Source organism: Amphibalanus amphitrite, unplaced genomic scaffold (assembly GCF_019059575.1).
Source record: "Amphibalanus amphitrite isolate SeventyFive unplaced genomic scaffold, NRLGWU_Aamphi_draft 000046F_arrow, whole genome shotgun sequence".
In the NCBI taxonomy this organism is placed as follows: Eukaryota; Metazoa; Arthropoda; class Thecostraca; order Balanomorpha; family Balanidae; genus Amphibalanus; species Amphibalanus amphitrite.
Genome location: NW_024881542.1, coordinates 424887 through 446804, shown reverse-complemented (window position 1 = coordinate 446804; position 21918 = coordinate 424887). Strand labels below are relative to the sequence as shown.

At 49.4% G+C, this 21918-nt stretch overlaps 1 protein-coding gene and 1 long non-coding RNA gene across 5 annotated transcripts in view; one reads left to right on the top strand and one right to left on the bottom strand.

Moving 5' to 3' along the window:
- Positions 1–10839, top strand: part of LOC122377511 (hormone receptor 4-like) — a 92993-nt gene extending 82154 nt beyond the window's left edge. For 3 of the 4 annotated variants that reach the window (XM_043357596.1, XM_043357598.1, XM_043357599.1), the window contains 10 exons: positions 799–953; positions 1325–1473; positions 2171–2232; positions 2567–2716; positions 3457–3585; positions 5053–5181; positions 5448–5582; positions 8452–8644; positions 9137–9264; positions 9621–10839. In XM_043357596.1, coding sequence (XP_043213531.1) covers positions 799–953; positions 1325–1473; positions 2171–2232; positions 2567–2716; positions 3457–3585; positions 5053–5181; positions 5448–5582; positions 8452–8644; positions 9137–9264; positions 9621–9701 — 1311 coding nt within the window. In that variant the 3' untranslated portion in view covers positions 9702–10839. The remainder of the gene's footprint in view (positions 1–798; positions 954–1324; positions 1474–2170; positions 2233–2566; positions 2717–3456; positions 3586–5052; positions 5182–5447; positions 5583–8451; positions 8645–9136; positions 9265–9620) is intronic. The other variant, XM_043357597.1, reaches the window with a different exon arrangement.
- Positions 10840–18788: 7949 nt separating this feature from the next.
- Positions 18789–21265, bottom strand: LOC122377509. The gene is made up of 2 exons (XR_006255887.1): positions 20025–21265; positions 18789–19208 (listed from the first exon to the last, which is right to left on the bottom strand). It is a non-coding gene; the product is annotated as an uncharacterized LOC122377509 (long non-coding RNA).
- Positions 21266–21918: the final 653 nt, after the last annotated feature.

Sequence of the window (21918 nt, the reverse complement as noted above, 5' to 3'; positions counted from 1 at the left end):
GCTTCCGCGCCGCCCGCGGCCGCGCTGCCGACTCGCTGGTTATATTCCTGTCTCGGCAAAGGTCAATGACCGCGGCGGCGGCGGCGGCGGCGCGCGAGCTAGCAGAGCCGCGCCGCGCGGCCGCGGCCCGCTCGCCCCGACCTGTGACCCGGTTAGCGCCGGGCGCCCCGCCGCCGACCGGCCGGCCGTGCTGTGGGCCGCTGCAGCAGCGTCGCTCTATCGTACCGGACCGACGGCACATTAGCCAACACGGTCACCTTGGTTCTCCGACGTGTCTTTGATTATCTGGTCGAAGACGCGCCGCCGTGTTGAGAAACACCCACAGACCTTGGTGTGTTGGGAAAACGCCGCAGACCTTGGCCGGGTGCTGGCCCACAGCTGGACACGCTGGGTCTACCGACCGCGGCACCTTCGCTGGAGATGATCCGGTCAGCACGAGCCGAGTGGTGACATTGGGCAGAGATGATCGCTCAGACGCGGCGCCGCTGCATTCGGATCAGCGACGCCACCAGATGTGCGCGATACACTCGTAAACGCCAGGGCAGTACTGACGAAACGTACTTGATTGCTAGAAAGTGAGCAGCGTAGTGTATGACTGGCACTGAGTAGTCTTCATGGTCAACCCCGAGTCAATGCACTTGAACTCTGGCGGAGGATTATCCCAGTGCCTTGCGTGATGGTCCGTCGCGTCCACCTGTCTGACCACACTCCCTCCCCAACTAGTCTACTCGGCCTGACCGCAGAATGTGTTCACCGCCGACCATATGCTGATGTTGACCCCGACCGTGCCGTCCGCAGGCGTTAAACCTGACCACCAGCTGGGCACAGCGCTCCGCGCCGGAGCCGTCGACGTCGATGCAGCACTACGACGACAACGACGAGCACCCGATGATCTGCATGATCTGTGACGACAAGGCCACCGGTCTGCACTACGGTATCATCACCTGCGAGGGGTGAGTGCGGGGTGACGCAGGGGCGGAGCTGGGGAGCCTCGGGGAGCCGCCGGGGGCGCAGTTCAGGGGCCGCCGGGGGCGCAGTTCAGGGGCCGCCGCGGCCCTGACGGTGGCCTCCGCGCGACGGCATAAGCGGCTTTGTTTGTGTTTTGCGTCGCCAGTGCTGTGCGGCTTTCTGCGGAACACCTTGACTTGAACATCAGAAAGATTGTGTCACTTCTAACAATCGGCGGATGAGCGTCGTTCGCCTTGTCATCTTTTGAACCCATCGACCCTGAATTCGTCAGCTTCTGAGATGGAATTTGCAGCTACCCTGCACTGCTCCTCTCAGCTCTGACGCGTTCATCACTGACTGCGTGCTTCCGTTTCAGATGCAAGGGCTTCTTCAAGCGGACCGTGCAGAACAAGCGGGTGTACACGTGTGTGGCAGACGGCAACTGTGAGATCACCAAGGCGCAGCGCAACCGCTGTCAGTTCTGCCGCTTCCAAAAGTGTCTCAAGATGGGCATGGTTCTCGCAGGTGAGTGTCGAACTGGGACGTTCGTGCTGAGTCATCTTGGGTTCTGAATGAATGTGGTGGATAAGGAAGATAATAGGGGTTCTAGTAGGCCGCTTTTGCTGGTACTGGAAGGAGGTGGAGGTGCCGTCACAAGGGCAGCTTTGACGCAATGAAGGTCCGCTGAGCCTTGTCTTGGGCGTTCCTCAATACTATTAGCTGAAGTTCACCCACTCCGTTTACCAATACGGGACCGTCAGTCTGGATAAGTTCACCGCGATTGGGCCTCACTGGGCCAGCCGGGGCGGCGGCGCGGTGGCTGAACCCTGCCGCTGTGTATTTCGGTAGCGATTCGGCGACCGGCGGCGCCCCGAGCCCTCCCGACAAGGCCCGCCGATGGGCCGGCTGATCGCTGCGGTCGAGTTCGGCCCGCCCGGCCCAGTCTCACACGCGAGATTCCCCAGATAACCTTGACTTTGACTTTTGTGCGGCGCCGATCGGCTGCCGCCCGCCCTAAATAAGCGGTCGCCGCCATTGATGCTGCCGGTATGGTCCCGCTGCCGGGCCGACCGGCAGGCCAGTCACTGTTATCCGGGTGGGATTTTTGCGGGCGGCCGCATTCAGCAGAGTGCATTAGCGCATGTGTAATTGGTCGAGCGGGGCTGACTGGCCGGTCCGGTATGGCGTTGGCTGACTGCGGTTGGTGTTTTTATTTTTGCAGCGGTTCGAGAGGACCGAATGCCTGGTGGACGGAACTCGGGTGCCGTCTACAACCTTTACAAGGTATGATACGGATCTGCGCGGTTTGGTGTAAGAAGGGAGCACGCACTTGTTATCGAGCTGGATAAAAGTCACGGCCTGTTGCTTTGTATCAGTCGAGACAATGTACTTTGTCAGCCAAACTAAGGTTCGTCGGGCGCGGTAGTTCTGATGAATTGGCTGATCATTGCTTCACGCGGCATGTCCTACAGCTCGCTCGGGTTTTTGACACCGACCATATCAGCTAATCTCTCATGTTTCACTAGTCGTCGGGCTGAGTGAGTGCATTGAACCCTGCCGTATCAGGTCATCAGCTCTAGTGACGGCGCGCTGACCGTTTCCCTGTATGTGCCGCCAGGTCAAGTACAAGAAACATAAAAAGAAGCAGCTGAACGGCACAATGAAGACTGACTGCAAGCCCAAGGCGTTAGAGATGCAAACTTCCGTGCCGCCCGGCCTTTTCGCTGCCGGCAACATTCTAAAAACGGCGCTCACCAACCCGACAGAGGTCAGTGACCGCGACACGGCGGGGTCAGTGACCTCCGGCCGGCCGGATTCGGGTCACTAACTGTTCCCGGGGAGTTTTCTAGCGTTTCCTGTTTGGAGCTTTGTGCCCGCACCTGTGCAGCGGTGTCTGTAATCCGTCATGAATGCATTCTCCCCAGTCAGTTCATCGGATCGGCGAGTTTCTTGCAGTGCGCTGCTATTGTGCTATTGATCGGGGCTGATATCCGTTCGTTCTTTTTCCACTCGGGCGCAGTTTCGGTTGCCAAACCGGATCTGCGCCTTACCTGGGTCGGTGGCGAAATTCACGTGATGACCAGTTTTACCATTATTTATAGTCTGGCTCCCACATTGCGTGCGAAAATGGATGAACAGGCTCATCGGAGCATTCCTGTTTCCGCTGAATCTTCCATTTATTATACCAACATCTAATGTCTGCTGGATAGTCTATGACGAAATCTTCCATATTTCAAACTAAGACCTTGTGCAACCTGAATCGAGATTCAATAGCTTCCGGAACATCACGTGATTCGCATTAGACCTTTCATTTAACCTCCGCGACCCTACCACCTCTGTGCCCTCCTTCCATGACCATGGGGGCCACCTCTGCGCTCTGCTGACCCTGTGCGCCCCCGCGTGCCCCCTGTCCTATCTCCTCTAACCCTCATTATGACAATGTGCTCGCCCTGCTGACCGTCTGTGCCCTCTGTGTTCTCCCCGCTGACGTTCCACCCCGCCCGTCAGGTGGACCACCTGCGACACCGGATGGAGAGCGCCGTCAGCTCGTCCCGCTCTCTGCCCTACGAGGCCACCGCGTCGCTCGTCCGCACCCTCATCGACTGTGATAACTTCGAGGACATCGCCACGGTAAAGGTACTGTAAACCCAGACGCTTCGCTCGGTACTCGTGCTATGTTAGTGGGCAGCCAGCCACCCCGACCCCCCCCCCCCACTCCGACCCGGCGGGCCGCCTGTGGCCACGCACCCCTGTTTAGACCCCCCCCCCGACCCCTGCCCGTCCCCGGCTCTTGCGGTGCTTGGGTGCTGCTTTGGTGGTGGTGGTTTACACCTTTACACTTTGCTTTTGCAACTGCTTTCGGTTATCCCTTTAGTTCATATTTTGTAATATAGTTCGTTGCACATTTAGCTCGTTAACTGTTTCAATTCATCGTGATTGTGGAGTGTGTTTACCAGAAAATACACTCAAAACCGGTCACCAAGAAAAAGTTTTTTAATGTTAAATAAGTGTTGTTATTGCTTCTGTATGCTAGAAATTGCACTTCTTTGTATGGAAAAGTTCATTTTCTTTATTTCAAATTATTCCATTGTACATATGCGTCTTTATTGCTCGCATTAAAAATCTTTAACTTGGGTGGTTCGTTTTGCCAAGACGATCGCGTCAGTTTCTTTGTTCTGTACGGTGAACTGCCCTCCCCACCGGCACACACTGGCCCCGGAGCCGCGCGGACGACTCTCCCCCTTTTACCTGAACACGGCACGCCTACTAACCTCCGAGTGGCCGCGGCGGCATGTGGGTTTACACGGTGTATGCACGGCCGGCGACATACGGCCGCCGTGTCGGATAAGGGCCCGTTCACACTGTGCTTTGGTGCCGGCGCCCTATAGGTCTCTGTGCTGTGTGAGAGCATGACTGAGCGGAACCTTGAATGTTTTCTGACATTGTTTGGTTTAGATGTTTACGGTGCTTGAATTCGTGTTGAGCTTATTCGACGGGAAGTTTCCTCACGAGTTTCAGTGCAAATAGGCGCTGCTTTTCCCATTGAATCAAGCATTTACATCGTTCTCGTTCGCCGACGAATGCCAATGTCACGTGTGGCACTCAGTGCCCGTTACTACGGACGTTTGTTCGTGTCGGGTCTCTCACGTTCCGGTCGGAGCGGCCGGCTGTATTCCGACCGGCCTGGTAACACACATGTGACCGGCGCCACAGTAGCGGTCAGTGGTCGTCTCTGTGCGCCGCACGACACGTGCCGGCCGGCCGGCCACAAACGCAGTCGCCGGGGAGGAGGGGAGGAGGGGGGGGGGAGCGGATGTTGCGTGCGCCGCCGCCGCCGGTCGTCGGAGCGCTGACGCACCTCTGACGCAGCTGTGACGTCGATATGACGTCACTGCTGTGTGCGCGGAGGAGGCCTGTCGATGTCGCTCGCTGCTTCTAGATCCGGCAGCTGAGTATCTGGGCAAGGCGATTAGTTTCTAGAACAGGTCACCCGTAAAATTAGCGGGAAGACGGAGCTGCGTGGGGTTTGGAGAAGTCGATGCTGAGCGATGGAGAGATGGTTTCCGCGAGTGAAACTGACGAATGTTTTCTCTTCTTCCGCAGAACCTAAACGAAATCTTCGACAACAAGTCGGACATCTCACAGAAATTGTGTCATATCGGAGACTCCATAGTCTACAAGCTGGTGCAGTGGACGAAACAGTTGCCTTTTTACTTAGAGATTCCCGTGCAGGTGAGTACCAGCCGTCCAGTTCGACGAACCCATCCATTTCCGATTCACGTGTCGAAGTGCTGCTTTCGATTATTCAGATGCATTGCCACGCTATAAGTAAATGCAGCCAATTTTCCAAGACAGAAAGTGCATCTTTCGCTCAAATTCAGCTTTCCACATGAAACGGCGCATTAGAACGGGACCGGTGTCCATATCCGTGCATCAGCTGAGATTCGCTGAACCATTTCGCCCCCGCCCGGCTGACGTAAGGTCCGCCTTTTCACCAGGTTCACACTCAGCTTCTGACGAGCAAGTGGCACGAGCTGCTGGTGCTGACGACGTGCTCCTACCAGGCGATCCGCGGCCTGCGACCGGCGCTCACCATCACCGCGGACCACACTCAGACCGAGTTTCAGCAGGAGGTGAGTTAGGACGAGTTTAAACTCACCGCCGAGCTCACACAGTCGGCGGCAGAGCTCACACAGTCGGCGGCGGCCGGACCCGGCTTCTGCAGTCGGCTCTGCGTGGTTATATAAGCCGATCAAAAGGTCAACGTACCCTCGGCGCGTCGCCCGGTGACAATATGACCGGCCGATTTTCCGGGTGGTTTCCATGTCGTCTCTGGCGACTTACTCGAGCGTTGTCCGTCAGCTATGATCCACATTTTATCCGGTAGTGTAGAATGCCTTCGACAGTAGGGTGTCCCAAATTTCACGAAGCTTTCCAATTCACTTAGGATACACCGGGATCCCGTTCCCTGGTTCATTTGAACCTCACACACCAATTTATAGAGTAAACTACCGGTAAACAAGGTTGCCGCTAGTGCTCTGAAGTTTTATTTGCATTTTGGTGTTATATGATAGTGCAGCGTTGTACTCTCCGAATGCAAAATGGGAAATATGTGTAAGCAACGTAGCAATATTACCTTCTTCGATGCTCAGTGATGCTCAGATCTCACGCACATTGCACAATGATGAAAATCCGGGTTTATGTACGCATGCATACGTGTGAAACTGTGTGTGTGCGTGCCCCTATATGCCTCTGTGCGTGTGTGTATATGTGTGTGTGCGCGCGCGCGCACGACTGCGTGCGTGCCTGCCGGATAGAAGGCAATGCCAGTTTTAATCTTGGTGTGGGTGATTTCATGTGCCGCTGATTTCGTTTAGGAGTAAGTGATCAAATAAAGGTCTCAAGTTAGTGCTTCAAATGTCTCGCTTCAGATCGAACCGTCTGCGGCAATGGCACACCACATAAACGCAGATTCGACAGAATCAAATTTACATTGCAGCTATGGGTATTAAGTTCACCGCACCCTGTCCTGAGACCGCCCACGCGTAACATCACCGTACCCTGCTCCGAGATCCGTCTAAACAAACATCATGCCTTGCTCTGAAAACCGTCTGAAACATCGTACCCTATTCTGAGCTGCGTCTAAAACATCGTACCCCATTCTGAGATCCGTCTTAAACATCGTACACTGCTCTGAGGTCCATTTACACTCTACAGTCTACACGTAACGTCATCGCACCCTGTTTAATATCTGTCTACCACTACAGACCCATGTAACGTCCTTCTTCGTGTGACCGTAAAGCGACCTGTGCCATGCCACCACCTGGGCCAGCGCCTGCAGCTGGTCCTCATCTTTCGTTCTGTCCATCATCTCCTGTGCCAGCTTCACTCCGCGATCCGCTCCATCATTCACAACTGCCAGGCTGTTGACGTATTTGTGAACTGCGTTGTAACCTGAGATACTTTTCCATTTTTGACAGGCTTTTGCAACCATTTGAGGGATTATGGATGAGTGCCTATGATTCTCATAGCCGGGTGCCCGGTGCAACCATTCGAGGGCGCACTCATCCAGAATGAGTGCGCCCTCGAATGGTTGCAAGAGCCTGTCAAAAAATGCAAAAGTATCTCAGGTTACAACGCAGTTCACAAATACGTCAACAGCCTGGCAGTTGTGAATGATGGAGCGGATCGCGGAGTGAAGCTGGCACAGGAGATGATGGACAGAACGAAAGATGAGGACCAGCTGCAGGCGCTGGCCCAGGTGGTGGCATGGCACAGGTCGCTTTACGGTCACACGAAGAAGGACGTTACATGGGTCTGTAGTGGTAGACAGATATTAAACAGGGTGCGATGACGTTATGTGTAGACTGTAGAGTGTAGATGGGCCTTAGAACAGTGTAGGATGTTTTAGACGGACCTCAGAGCAGTGTACGATGTTTAAGACGGATCTCAGAATAGGATACGATGTTTTAGACGAATCTCAGAGCAGGGTACGATATTTTAGACGGATCTCATAGCCGGGCACGACGCTGTTTACGGATCTCAGAGCAGTGTACGATGTTTAAGACGGATCTCAGAATGGGGTACGATGTTTTAGACGCAGCTCAGAATAGGGTACGATGTTTCAGACGGTTTTAAGAGCAAGGCATGATGTTTGTTTAGACGGATCTCAGAGCAGGGTACGGTGATGTTACTACGCGTGGACGGTCTCAGGACAGGGTATGGTGAACTTAATACCCATAGCTGCAATGTAAATTTGATTCTGTTCAATCTGCGTTTATGTGGTGTGCCATTGCCGCAGACGGTTCGATCTGAAGCGAGACATTTGAAGCACTAACCTAAGACCTTTATTTGATCGCTTACTCCTAAACGAAATCAGCGGCACATGAAATCACCCACACCAAGATTAAAACTGGCATTGCCTTCTATCCGGCAGGCACGCACGCAGTCGTGCGCGCGCGCGCACACACACACACACATATACACACACGCACAGAGGCATACGGGCACGCACACACACAGTTTCACACGTATGTATGCGTACATAAACCCGGATTTTCATCATTGTGCAATGTGCGTGGGATCTGAGCATCACTGAGCATCGAAGAAGGTAATATTGCTACGTTGCTTACACATATTTCCCATTTTGCATTCGGAGACTACAACGCTGCACTATCATATAACACCAAAATGCAAATAAAACTTCAGAGCACTAGCGGCAACCTTGTTTACCGGTAGTTTACTCTATAAATTGGTGTGTGAGGTTCAAATGAACCAAGGAACGGGATCCCGGTGTATCCTAAGTGAATTGGAAAACTTCGTGAAATTTGGGACACCCTATTCGACAGGAACTCTGCCGCGCGCGCCTGTTTGTTTTGCTGCGTTTTCCGCCGTCGGTCACGATCGCCCGGCAGTGCTGTGGCCGGGACACACAGCGCCGCCCCGAGTCTCACACGGTCACTGCTTCCGTGTCTGACCAGTGTCTCTCCCTCCGACCGCCAGGTGGCCACCAGTCTGAGCACGCTGCAGACCTGTCTCTCGAACATGATGAACGAAGCGATCTCGATGGAGCAGCTGCGGCGCGAGGTGGGCGTCATGATCGAGAAGATCACCCTGGTGACGGTGATGCTGCGCAGCCTCGGCATCACCATGCAGGAGTACGTCTGTCTCAAGGTCATCGCGCTGCTCAATGACTGTGAGTATTCGGACGGAGCCCGGGGGAATGCCGGTGTAGCGCTCTGACCTTAGCGTCGGGACGTTAGTTTGGCAGTTTGCTGCAGTTCGCCGCTGCACTTTACTTGGCTGAAAATTCTCATTATCTCCGTCGGAACTGGGGCTAAAAATGGCTGCATCAGTTCAAACTCTATTTTAGCTATCTCCTAGAATATCTGTGAGGAATCCTCCGGAAACTAACCGTCTAAATCGGTATACCGTTGGAGCTTGGAGCCATCCAATTAAAGGCGTTCGCCTACCCGACCTACCACAGTTTTCTCTGGACCTGACACTCTTGTTAAAATTTAGAGCCGTCCATGTCCCTCTAGCCCCTGTTTCGGCGCTCCATGTCCTCTATATTCTAGCCCCATTTTCCCATCCGTGCTGCTTTACTCCTAGCCTTTTACCCCATGTTTACCCCTTCGTGCCCCTCTGTCCCTGTTTTACCCCTCTGACCGGGCCCGTTCCCCCACAGCGTCGTCTTTATACGCCAACTCAGAGCGGATCGAGGAGCGCTACCGCAACTGTCTGCGCTCGTACGTGATGCACGAGTTTCCTGAACAGCCGACTCGCTTCCAGCAGCTGCTCGCCCGTCTCCCGGAGGTGAGAATGACGGATATAACGGGGTTGGTGGTGGCCCAGTGTCAGTAAGGTCATCGGGTGGATCGAAGTAGGTTTTACCCTGTTATACGATGTCGGAAAGCGACGTGAAAAACGTGACTGTTTTAATTCGTTCGCCCTTGACATACTGGGTGCCTAGGAGTGACTGCTATTGGTTTGAATATAGAAATTTCCTTAAGTATTTTCCGGTTGTTTGTTCTGTTATAGGATAGTACCTAAATATCCACTTATCACACCGATAGATGCGACGTTAATAATCCAAGGGACCTCGCTGTGTCTGTCTCCAATCCACCTGGCTATGTGATGACTGATACGGACCTCTCTGTGTTCTCCGTCAGATTCGGGAGGCGGCGGCGCTGCTCCTGGAGAGCAAGATGTTCTACGTTCCGTTCCTGCTGAACTCCACCATCCAGCGGTAGTTGGCGGGCCCCGAACACACACTGGCGCCTAGCACGCCGCCTCACTCACGCTGAGAGCGAACGCAACGAGCGAAAGGGAGCGAAAGCAGAGCGAGAGGGAGAGAAAGGGGCGACAGCGCGCCGCTGACCGCACAGAATGAAGACTGTCTCCATACGGACGGGCGGCGCGGGCGGCGGCGCTCCGAGGTGGAGGTGGCGCCGCCCGGCCCCCGGTCTCCGGCAGCAATAGCGGGGCGGCGCGCAGCTCCGAATCAAAACGGCGCCGCCCCGGCCGCCGCCGGACTAGTCAATTGTGGAGCGGATGTCCTCACGAGTTACCGTACCGCGCTGTGGTCCTCTGCCATGTTTTATACTAGTCGGCCGCCCCAGTCACGGGAGCGGCCTCGGAAATTCGTGTTGAGTTGTCCCGCGGTGGACGCGTTACCAACCCTCTCCGGCGCCGACTCCGACGCACGCGCGAATTGCCAGGCGTCGGGTGTGGAAATTGTTGCTCGGTTATGTTGTTGTTTGTTCCCGGTTGATCTGCGTTCTGTTGCCGGTACGGTCGGGAGTGTACATAGCACGCCGGAGTAGCTGAAATATCGAGTATTTATCACGAGTGTTATGTCTAGAGGAGCGAGAGGGGGCGCCGTGCCGAGTGCGGGCGCCCCTAGCGTGTACAGCGTGTGTACTAGGCTTGTCTAAGTGCCGTGTGTGTTGGGGGTCATCTCGCTCCGAGGGGCGAGCGGTGGCTTGCCACCCATTATTTTTATTCTTTATTCTTATTCAAGTACAACGGTCGTGGCGGTAGCGTTTTGGCTGCGTTTTGGGCGTGTTCCGAGTGAATGTGAGTGGGCAGCCGTCAACTTTAGTTACCAGTGTGACGAGACCAAAGTTTGAGTTACCACAATCTAGGGCGGCGGCAGTGTGCGGTTGCAAGTGCGCCCAGGTCGGTGGGCCAAACACGTTTTCTACGAGTATCCGATCATTTCTTTCTAATTTTGTACCCATTCGCTGTGGTGATTGTAACTTTTTATTGTTACGTGGACGCGACACAATTTTGTACAGCATCGTGATGTATGTTTATATTCAATGATTGTGTGCATTTATGTATGTTCCTACGCAAAAGAGGAAATATACCACTAAAAAATATTGACGACGTTGGACCTTTGGACACTGGGAATAATGAAGGAAATGTGAACTTGGCGAATTGAGTGCTTTTGAATCAATGATATTTAGTGTGTTGGAAGACATGGAGGCAACGGGTGGTCAGGATCGGATGCATTATAGTTCTTGTCATGCGATGCATGCTGGCCTCATTAGTAGCCCTTCGGTTAGGTAATAGGTATATAGGTACGGCCTTGGGTTAGGTGTAATAATTACGACGGCTGCCTATTAATAAAGTAATTTTGGCCACATGCTTCTGCAATCTTGGCTTCTGCGACCTCTGGTAAGTTGGATGCTCATTTGGTGCTATTGGACAGTTCATCACAAATTTTTGGGTGTTGAGTGTCAAAATGTTGAGTATGTTAAGTATTTTAGAAGCATCCTTTCACTAAACCTTCCTATCCTGTATCCCCGTTGTTGCGTTTTGATGGATTTGTTTGACATTCTTGCTCACCATCTTTAATTTACGGGCGTTATGCTACCACTTCGGTTAATGTTTTGTCCCTTTTGCGTCATTGATGACACAATAAGTGTTTCAATTACTGCGCACTAATGTGTTCAATACGTGATTGAAAAACATTAAATGAACTGCTTATGCGCTAACAGCAAATTTTGTATTTTAATATATCCTTATTATTTCGTTCTTTTTATGTTCAGATTTGTTCATTTTTTAATTTTTTACCCCCAGATACCTAAAAACAATCTAATTACAAAGAGCTGTTCGCCCTTCTAATTTATCTATCTGCGCTAGCTGCTACTTGAATTCCAGTAGTGCCAAAAATAGAACACTACTTTATTGGCTTTGTTATGCAATGCCTTTTGCTAATGAAAGGTAAATTAAATTCCGATTATTAGTCATAATTGCTTTTTTGTATAAGTTGGTTGCACTGGGTTTTATTCGTTGAAATTAAGACTTAAGTATTTTCTATTGTTCTGTTTACTGGATATTCATTTAGCAATTACCATTGATCTTATATCAATATGGCTGCTAGAAAAATCTGATTACAAAAAATCATACCACTTTAAAGGGATTATCAGGGTTTAAAAATTGAAAGGAATCGGCATAAATTTCCAATCAATGAACTCCCCAGACTCTGCCGATTCTAAAGATATGCATAAAATGTAAATCGGTACCAAAATTTGCGAGATATAGCCGTTTCAAAATTGACAAAATTGTACTTACTCACGCAAAACAAGTACTTGGGCGGCCAAGTTGGCCCATCGCTAAAATGTAAACAAAGAGCAGCCTTGGGAAATTTCGCCAAGGCCGCCGCACCGCACTGGCGATTTCCACAAGACTGTTTTGTTTTTGTCTGTTGTTTTTAGGGCCTTGCAACAAGATTTCAGTGCTTGGCATTGGATTTGGATATGAACAAATTGAAGATTTGCTTTTCAATAAGACAGCAAGAGTTATCAACATTGCCAAAATTATTATATGGGTGTGATTTGAATAGCTTGTTTGCTGATCATCAAAATCTTGATGTTAATATCATTTAAATGTCAACAATTTTCAAGGGTAAATTTGAGTGTTTTATTTCAATAAATTGAAATGTAAGTGCATCAGGCACAAGAGCTAAGTTTCAATCTGATTATTTTGTCAAGAGTGGTGAATCTAATGTAACGTATAAGCTTTCTCGCAAGACGTCTTGCGAGAAAGCTTACCTAAGTGACTGAAGAAAGCGCTACAGTTTTTCAAAATCAATGTTGATCTGTTTTTTTTCGAACAACAGGTTGTACAACATGATGTGACATGACCTCTGTGCCCTGTACGTCACCCCTGCTGCTGCAGCAGAGCCCCGGCTTCAACTATAGTTTGTTATGGGTGGGCTCTCCGTGAACGTGTTGGTGCGTTTCTACATATTGTTGCTGTGAAAGGACTGTACATGAAAAAAATATGTAACTTGTATGTTTTTTATTGCCCTGGTACCTACTTAATGTATATTTTTGTTGTTTATGAGTGATAAATGAATATATTTTTAGGAAAATTGAGTCATTTCAGTTTTAGTTTGTGGAACAGAACAGAAGAAGCTGCTGAGTGTGGATCATGCTTCAATTGAGAGAATCATCCTCAGTTATCTACATATAAGCATGCTTTGTAAGCTCCTTGCATTTTGCCAGCTTCTACTTGCTAGTCAAAGTTGTAAGAAGGGTTAGGGAGAACAATTGGTACACATGCCACCATGTGCAATCACCAAACGAATGAACATGAGGGCCAAGTCCTTCACACAGCATGGATACTTATAGGTACTGCACTAATGTATAATGTTCATTATGTTCATATTAGCAACTCACCCAGGCAGCCTGCCTTGTGGTATTTCTGAGTTTAAGATTTTGCAAGACTCACACTAATCAATAAGGTAAATTATATTGATATGTATGGATGAACAATGTGCAAAGGGGTCGCACGTGCCTGCTCAGTGCTCAGCCATGGATGCACGTGCCTTCTCAACAATGGTCGTGCTTGCAGACATCTCCATGGACGAACAATGTGCAAAGGGGGGCCGGGGGGGGCGTGCCTCCGCGGCCGCCTGTTGGCTCAGCCGCTGCTGCTGCTTGGCGCCGCTGCTGAGCGCTGCCGGAGACGCCGCTCGCTGCCGGAGCTGCCGGAACAGTCACCGGAGCTGCCGCCCGCTGCCGGAGCTGCGGGAGCCGGGCCCGCCGCCCATCTGTCAGGACCGCCGACGGCAGCACGCCCGTCTGTCAGGGTCTGTCAGTGCCGGCAGTGGACGCGCGCGGGTGCGGGCCGGGTACAGACGCGCGCGGGTGCGCGCCAGGTACGGGTGCGCGCCGGCTATGGACGCGCGCGGGTGCGCGCCGGCTATGGACGCGCGCGGGTGCGCGCCGGCTATGGACGCGCGCGCGCTTGCGTGCCGACGATGGGCGCGCGCGCGCGCTTGCGTACCGCCGATGGGCGCGCGCGCGTGTATGCCGACCATGGCTGCCGCCCGCTGCCGGAGCTGCGGGAGCCGGGCCCGCCGCCCATCTGTCAGGACCGCCGACGGCAGCACGCCCGTCGGTCAGGGTCTGTCAGTGCCGGCTGTGGACGCGCGCGGGTGCGCGCCGGGTACGGACGCGGCGTTCTCGCCGGGTAAGGACGCGGCGCGCGCGCCGGCTATGGACGCGCGCGCGCTTGCGTGCCGACGATGGGCGCGCGCGCGTGCATGCCGGCCATGGCCGCGCGCGTGCGCCCCAGCCATGGACGCGCGCTAATGCGCGCCGGCGATGGGCACGCACGTGCGTGCTCGGCAATGGATGAGCGACGAGCGTGCCTTCTCGGAAATAAGTATACATGCAGACATCTTCATGGATGGACGCTTTCAATATGTTCAATGTGTTGAGACGGATCTGAGTAAAATGGAGAGAAACTAGGATAGTTTTAGTCCTGCTCAACTGGTTCTGCCAATAAGTACAAACACCACCTTGCTGCCAACTGCTTACCAAATACCGCATCTGTTGTACCCTTGCATGATGCATATGTACATACAGAAAAAATTACAGTCTGTTGAAATCTGAAAACATGCACTGCTGAGCACTGTGGATGAATCTGTATGAACCGTGTGGCCCAGCGAAACCTTCTGGACCAGGTTATAATTGACAGTGAATTAGTAATCAATCCTTGCGAAGAGAAAATAGATGATTGTGCCTTAGATGAGCATAATGAAGAAGCGTTCCTAAAGTTGAGTTAGTGGCTTTCCATCATCCATGCCAGATGGCCAAAACACACCATTTCAATACTGTCCCAAAAATATATTTCAAAACACTTATTGCATGGCTATACACACCAGCTTACTCGGTCACCACACTCAAACCAAGGCCATATAAGGGTAGTAGTATAGCAGGCGTCACACTTGTTTTTTTTTTGCAACCATGAACGAACGAAGAGAGGCGCTGTAGGTTAGGTTAGGTTTGGTTGGGTAAGGTTGGATGACAAAGCAACTCTGGGTATAACGCTTCTCCTTGGTTGCAAAAAGAAGTGTGACGCCTGCTTTATGACTACCCATATAAGTAGACTCAAACACAGTCTACTGATACAAACGTCACTGGTCTCAAGTCTGTGCTCAATGCACCAGCTGTACACTACTCACAATACGTAAGGACTCAACGTCAGCCACCAATTTTCTACATCAAATTCACATCAGGTTTTCAAAGTAACAATGTATGTGCCACTTCTGTACTTTGTGCTACAAACACAGAACAAATGATATCAGTCAGCAATGCATTAGCAATGCATTGCTCATTGTCAGCCAGTCTGCAAAGTCAGTCCGCAGGCTTTGCAAGTAAGTGCAAAGTCTGCGGAGATCAGTTGCTTTACACCACACCACCAATATCATGCTGCAATGTGCTCAAAATATGCCCATACACCAACAACAAAGCACAACCATGAAGCTCCACTGATAACACTTAACCTCAAAGCACACAACATGATAATTTATTTATTTTGAGTACCTACAGAAACAGAATGTCTCAAGGCCACTCGTGCTCACTCCGAAATCTGCCAGTCGCTCAGCCTTGAACATTGACATTATTTCATCTGAAATCTATTTTCTTCACTTGATCAAAGTTGATCTGCGTCATACATCTTACAACGGATGTCTCAAATAATTGGTAACGTTCAGCACTTAGCATTAACATTACAAATGATAGGTAGGTAACTTTGATTCAACGTTCCATCCAAGCTTCTTCATTGCTGGAGCTATATCACTTTCAAGTTTAATTGCTTGAACTAAGACATTCTTGAATTACACTCGGGATGAGCTTAGTTTGAAAGCACACAACATAATTTTTTAATTATTTTGATAACCCACAGGATATCTAGAAGCTACACGCACTGGCTACAAAGCCCACAAGTCTTGAACATTCAAATATGAATAGGAACAGCTTTGTTTCGCACAGATTTCGCACATGGCGGGATGGCGCCATTCCGTCCAACTCATACAGACTCAGAAATTACAACAACACACTCAACTTACGGAATATCCGTCAAACAAATCTTATTTACGACGACACGAGCCAATGCTAACAACGCTTGCCAGTTGCGCTAGAGATATTGGAGTGGAGACGTCAGAGAAAAAAAGTCTTTAGATTTCTCCCATTTCCCCACGTAACGTTGAAGGGTGGGACTAAATGCTTACTTCGAAATCTAAGCTGCGTTGCGGCATTGGCGTTTATGTGCGGCGTGTATGCCGCATGATTAGTAAGCGGCGACCACTAAATTAAAGACTCAAACGCTCCGACCGGTTCTCAATGAATAACACTGCATACCAAAAATGCCAACCGCTCTCGTCATAAGATATTTAGCTTTAAATAACTAGGTTATCTGCATCATCATTTTGAACCAAATAAATACTTTCAACTTAACTCACTCATTCCTTCCTTTGTTGTCTCCAAACAGTCTTTCGATTGTCTGGAAATCGTATGCTAAATCCCGTACCTGTATGCGACTGGTGCATATAAAGGCCGATAAAAGAATTTGAATAGGCTCTGGCATGCGATTTCCTGGCTACCCAAAAAAGTCTGTTTCAGTCTTGCTATCAAAACATGACCTCGCCCGCACAGGGGGGGGGGTTGATGCAACCCCCCTAAGGTTTTTCACGAATAACTCGCTTAAAAAGCGGCTGATCGCGACGAAACTTTCAGTACCCTCGCATTGATCAATTTAACACCCATCCTGAAAATTTCATGACCCTGACCCAAATGACCTTTGACCTGTGACCTACTTTTCGAGACCATGTTTGGCCGGAACCGCGATTCAGCGTATGTCGGCTCGCATTAGCAGCGCGTTTGCAGTCTTTTCGTGGTTTCAAGCGTTCAAACATGTGATATGATGTTGCCCCCATGCATTAGGGTGGGTGTCAAGGTCACCTGAAGGTCAGGTCAGGTCATTGACCTTTGGTGACCTCGGTTCACTTTTTCGAGTTTGACATGTTTCTAGGTCAGTTTTTTCGAGCTGAATTCGAATTAAGCAACCACATGAACGTTTACAAAGTAGTTTTGGTGCCTTCGTAACATGTTACGAGGCTGTCAGAGGCGGTTGACACCTACTACAAATACCTGGCAGGACCTCTACTGGTTGACCTGACCTGACCTAACCCGACCTGGCCTAAATGAATGAAGCCATCATCTGTGATCAAAACTAGCATGATATTCGTGATCAGCACCCCGAAAAACCCCATAGCAGCCACACTACGACGTTCTAACAGGTCCCAATTTTCCCGCCTTTTGGGTCATTGACCTGACCTGGAAGGTCAACCGATGACCTAGGACCTTAAAATTGGGTATCATCGGCTTTCTCTCGTCACGGGCAACACGCTCGTTTTTTCCGCGAAGCTCTAGCTTGATCAGGAGCGAAACGGCAAGGGGTTATACCTTATACGTTCGCGGCTGAGTATTAATTTGGTTCAAAACAATGATGTAGATAAGTTAGTTATTTAAATCTAAATATCCTATGACGAGAGCGATGGACATTTTTGGTATGCAGTGTTATCCATTAAAAACAGGTCAAAGCTATTGAGTTTTTAATTTAGTGGTCGCCGCTTACTAATCATGCGGCATACACGCCGCACATAACCGCCAATGCCGCAACGCAGCTTAGATTTCGAAGTAAGCATTTAGTCTCACCTACGTTGAACGGCCGTTGCGGCCTTATCTGGTATGCGACGGCCTTATCTGGCATAAAAAATATCTCTAGAAGTCTCTAGCTAGTGTTAAGCCTATGGACTTATAGGGAAATGTATCCGAGTACTTGGTACTGCCTCCTCCAGGTACTGGCTGGCAGACGGATCAACTTTGGAGGCCCACCATTTGGAAATTAGGCAATTTTGAGACGAATGACTTCGGATTGGGGCCTCAGCCACCTTCTTCTACACGTTTCACTGAGTAACTCCGAAATTTCGGAAAAAACCCTGATAATACCTTTAACTGCAATGAAAACGCTAGGTTACCTACGTCGGCCTCTCCGACCAACTTTATATTTACAAATGTGAATTTTTAGAATATTTTCACAGGATAAACTATATTTCAGTTGGGCAAACTACGGGGAGGTAATCAAGAACTTGATTAATCAAGTTCATGATTATTTTATGCCCATATTTGGTCATGTTTGCAGCCCGTCACGAAAACGGCCGAATCTCGATTCAGGGTCTACGGAGATGCACGAAAATTTTAAGACCGATAGAGAAGAAGTCACTCTACAAGTGTAATCTTTGAATGATTCAAGTTGAAAATCGTGAGGCGGTAGATTGCAACCAAAACGTAATCAACAACTTGATTACGAGGCGTCGTCCCGGGAGTCCGATGATCAACTTCTTGATTACGCAGCCAGCTGGCTAATCATGATCTTGATTTCGCATTCAGCTGGCTAATCACGATTTTGATCGCGCTGATCGTGCTACTGGTGACCGTTGAACAATGCAGCTAATTAAAAGATACAATGGTAATGGTGTATATAATAGACAAAATCAATCAGTTTTGGTGGGATGGAATTTATGTTGCAGTTAATGTTTCTCATGAATGACTTGACCGAGCCTGTTCAAATTTTGTGTGTGGCTGGAAGCGGATTAGCTATAAGCTTTGGACGAATCGGGGATAGGATATATTTGCACACGCGCACCTTATTTCTGTATCTCCGGAACGGCGTCACCGATTGTTTTTCAATTTTGGTGGGTGGCTAGAGACTCAATAGCTGTAAGCTTTAGACGAGTTAGGGATGTGGCACACACATGTGAACTTGTGCACGAGCACACCTCTTCTCGCGCTTGCTCGCTCACATTGCCGAACACGGAGCTGAAAAAAAGACCACCCCGAGCAAGAACACCGCTGTCCGCGATAAGCGGCCTGACCATAAGTCAGCTCAAATGATAATCTGCATACGACCGTCGACCACATATATTGGACGAATAGCGTCACAACCCAGAGCCCGTGTAACCAAGCACAGATCAAAGATATATTTCAAGAAATGTGTATTTATAGTCCTGCCAGTGGAAGGCTCAAAGAATTGGCAAACGCTTCCGACACCCCGCAGCGGCATGCTCTACGGGGATCTCACTCCACTTGCTTCACGGTCGCAATGGCCGCCGCTGATGGCGGCACATCGGCCTTCACCCCACCAAACACTTTGGTTCTCAGAAACCAATTCAGATTGACCATGTCTTTAGGAGTTTTGATGTTAAAAATCCAAAAGGTGGCCTGCCACAGCAGGAATGCTTGGTCTGGTGGCGCCGATACCACCTCCTGGGCCTCGACGAATACCGCGTCTTCCCCGCCCAGCTCTCCATTCACGATTATGGGATGGAAAGTTTTGCGGGCCTCCGTTGGCTTCCGTCGTCTCTTGGAGAATGCGATGCAGGTTCTCCAGCTCATCCCCTGCAAAATGTTCATAACCAAATTATAGGTACACTTAACATTGCTTGGGAGAAAATGGAGGAGAAAGAATAGGAGAGAAGGAGGGAAAGAGTAAAGGGGAGAGAGAGAGAGAGAGAGAGAGAGAGAGAGAGAGAGAGAGAGAGAGAGAGAGAGGGAGGGAGGGAGGGAGGGAGGGAGGGAGGGAGAGAGGGAGGGAGGGAGGGAGGGGAGGGGAGGGGAGGGGAGAGAGGAGAGGAGACACGAGGAGAGGAGAGGAGAGGAGAGGGGAGGGAGTGAGGAAGGAAGCAAGGAAAGATGGAAGGAAGAAATGATGGAGGAGAGGTAGGCGGATGTAACAAGGCAAACAAGACAAGACATGGACCTGATGAGTTGGCGCAGGGCACTGATAGGTACTACATTTTGGCACATGATGTGAAAATAATGTACAATGCCTCAGACTCAGCAGTTTGGAAAATGTAGGTACAAATTACACATGCATTAGTGAAGAAGTTTCTGCATTTAGATTAGAATAAATTGTTTTGAAAACATTAGACAATGCCTGTATCTTGAAAAAGGATTAGATTGGGCTGTGTCAGGACAAAACTGGGGATGAGTCATGTGAGCTCGCAAAGTTCTCAAGTTGTGCCAGGCAACTTCATGAGATTACACTAAAGGAGCTCCAGCGAATTATTTTCAGCATGCCCAGCTTGAGTGTGCAAAATGTACACTGGACTGGACCACTGTAGTGTCTGAACGTGATGCACAAAACTGAACGTGACACACCAGCGACAAAACAAAACACTACAACCATCTATTGCAAAAACAATTCATACATACCTGCAGCTGTGTGTCCCTGCATCCTGGCCTGCTGTCTTGCATGAGCGATGCACATAATACAAATGTAGCTGTACTTAGTCCGCTTAATCCAAAGAAATTCATCATATCATTTTTTGATTGAGCGTTCCTCAACGTGAGACCATAGGTACCATTATCACGAGCTTCCTGAACAATACTGTGGTGACGGCGACGCCCACTGCTACAGCGAGGAGGTGGTGCTTTGATGAGCTGTGGAAAAACAGACACATTTGCAGTCACCACTTCTATTATTGTTCTATGAATCCATGACAAAGCCACTTAGAATGCAAGTATGAATAACCTAGCATAAGCCCAAATTTAACTTTTCATTAAAAACTAGAAGATATATCCTATTGGTCCCTGCTTGCACAGACAATTGACTGAATAAATGATATGGCCACACTGCAAACTTTCGCACAACCTGCCAGGCCATAACATTTCTAGCTACTGTGGGCAGTTAAATGTGCCTCTCTAATCAACAATTGCCCCAAACAACAAAATAGGCCTATTATTTACTTTAAAATAAACTATAACCCTGTAAATAGCAATACATTTCGTAAATAATTAAAATATTATACCGCGGAAAGCATGCGCCATGATAGCCTACAAAATCATCATAAATTCTATCGCGATATTTCAACATTTATACCGACGCACATGAAGGTTGAGGCTATTCAAATTTACAAACATGATCTAAATTATTTAAAAAATGCTAATTTTACCTATAAGAACCAAATTACCAATAATTCGGCGCCAATTTCCGGCCTCACCCACACACCGACAACACGACAAATGGCGGCGTGCTAATAGGCGACGGTGCCTTTTCGAAGAAATCTTTATTACGACCAATTTAAGACGTGTGTAAAATGAATGTTCAATGATTTATTTTTAAATTAGAAACGTAAAAATGTGGATAAAAGAATAATATCCGCCTAAAAAGGGCTTTAAAAAATATCACTTTTCTGAAAAAGTTAGGCTAGCAGTTTATCTTTCGCCATATGAGCTAAAGTACATATCCCACTGCTACCGGTCCATATCATTTCGGGAGAATAGAATATTGCGTTTCACCTGGTAAAAAATCGTGTCGATATGGACATTATAACAATCGAAACGAAACACTTGAATAGTTCGGTGCACGAAAAGTAATCAAAATCTTGATTACAACTCCTTATATGGTCATGCCACGCCCCATTTTCATGACGTCATAATCATGAACTTGATTAATCAAGGGGGAATATTTGTTTCTGGTCCCTAAAAAGCTGTTTCTGGCACCTAATTGCTGATCAGCCCCAAAATGCTTATTCGACCCTAATATCTGAATCTGGCACCTAATTGCTTCCACACAGCCTAAAGTTGCCAGATCGTCTAGTTGAACTCCGTATTTGCTGTTTGCTGATTCAGCACCAAAACCAAAACATCCAGCACCTATTTTATTCCACGTTTGCCTACCTAATTCGCGTAATCTTCCTTCCTGATTTTATGTATCCTAACAACATGAACGTTGCGTTCGGTGATGTCAAGTGCCATTTTCGCCAGTGGAGATAATGATTAATGCCATTTCTAGCCAAAAGAGAATCACTAGCCAGCTATGGTGCAGCATAGCAAGACGCTCCTATACCAGCCCGCTATGTAGAGACTAGAGATTATTGCACCCTCAGCCATTTTCGTGAAAAGTTTGGATCCGTCACTTCCAGCCAGGCTCTCAGGTCATAAACTGGAGTAAAGCAAAATGTCAACTCTGAACAGACATGCCACGCAACCGGCCCTCTTTTCAATATTATTAGCTTTCTGCAATCATCGTCTGACCCCATCTCGATCAAACGCAGCATCCGGTTTCTACAGGGGCGTTTGACTGACCGGCCACACAATAACCAAA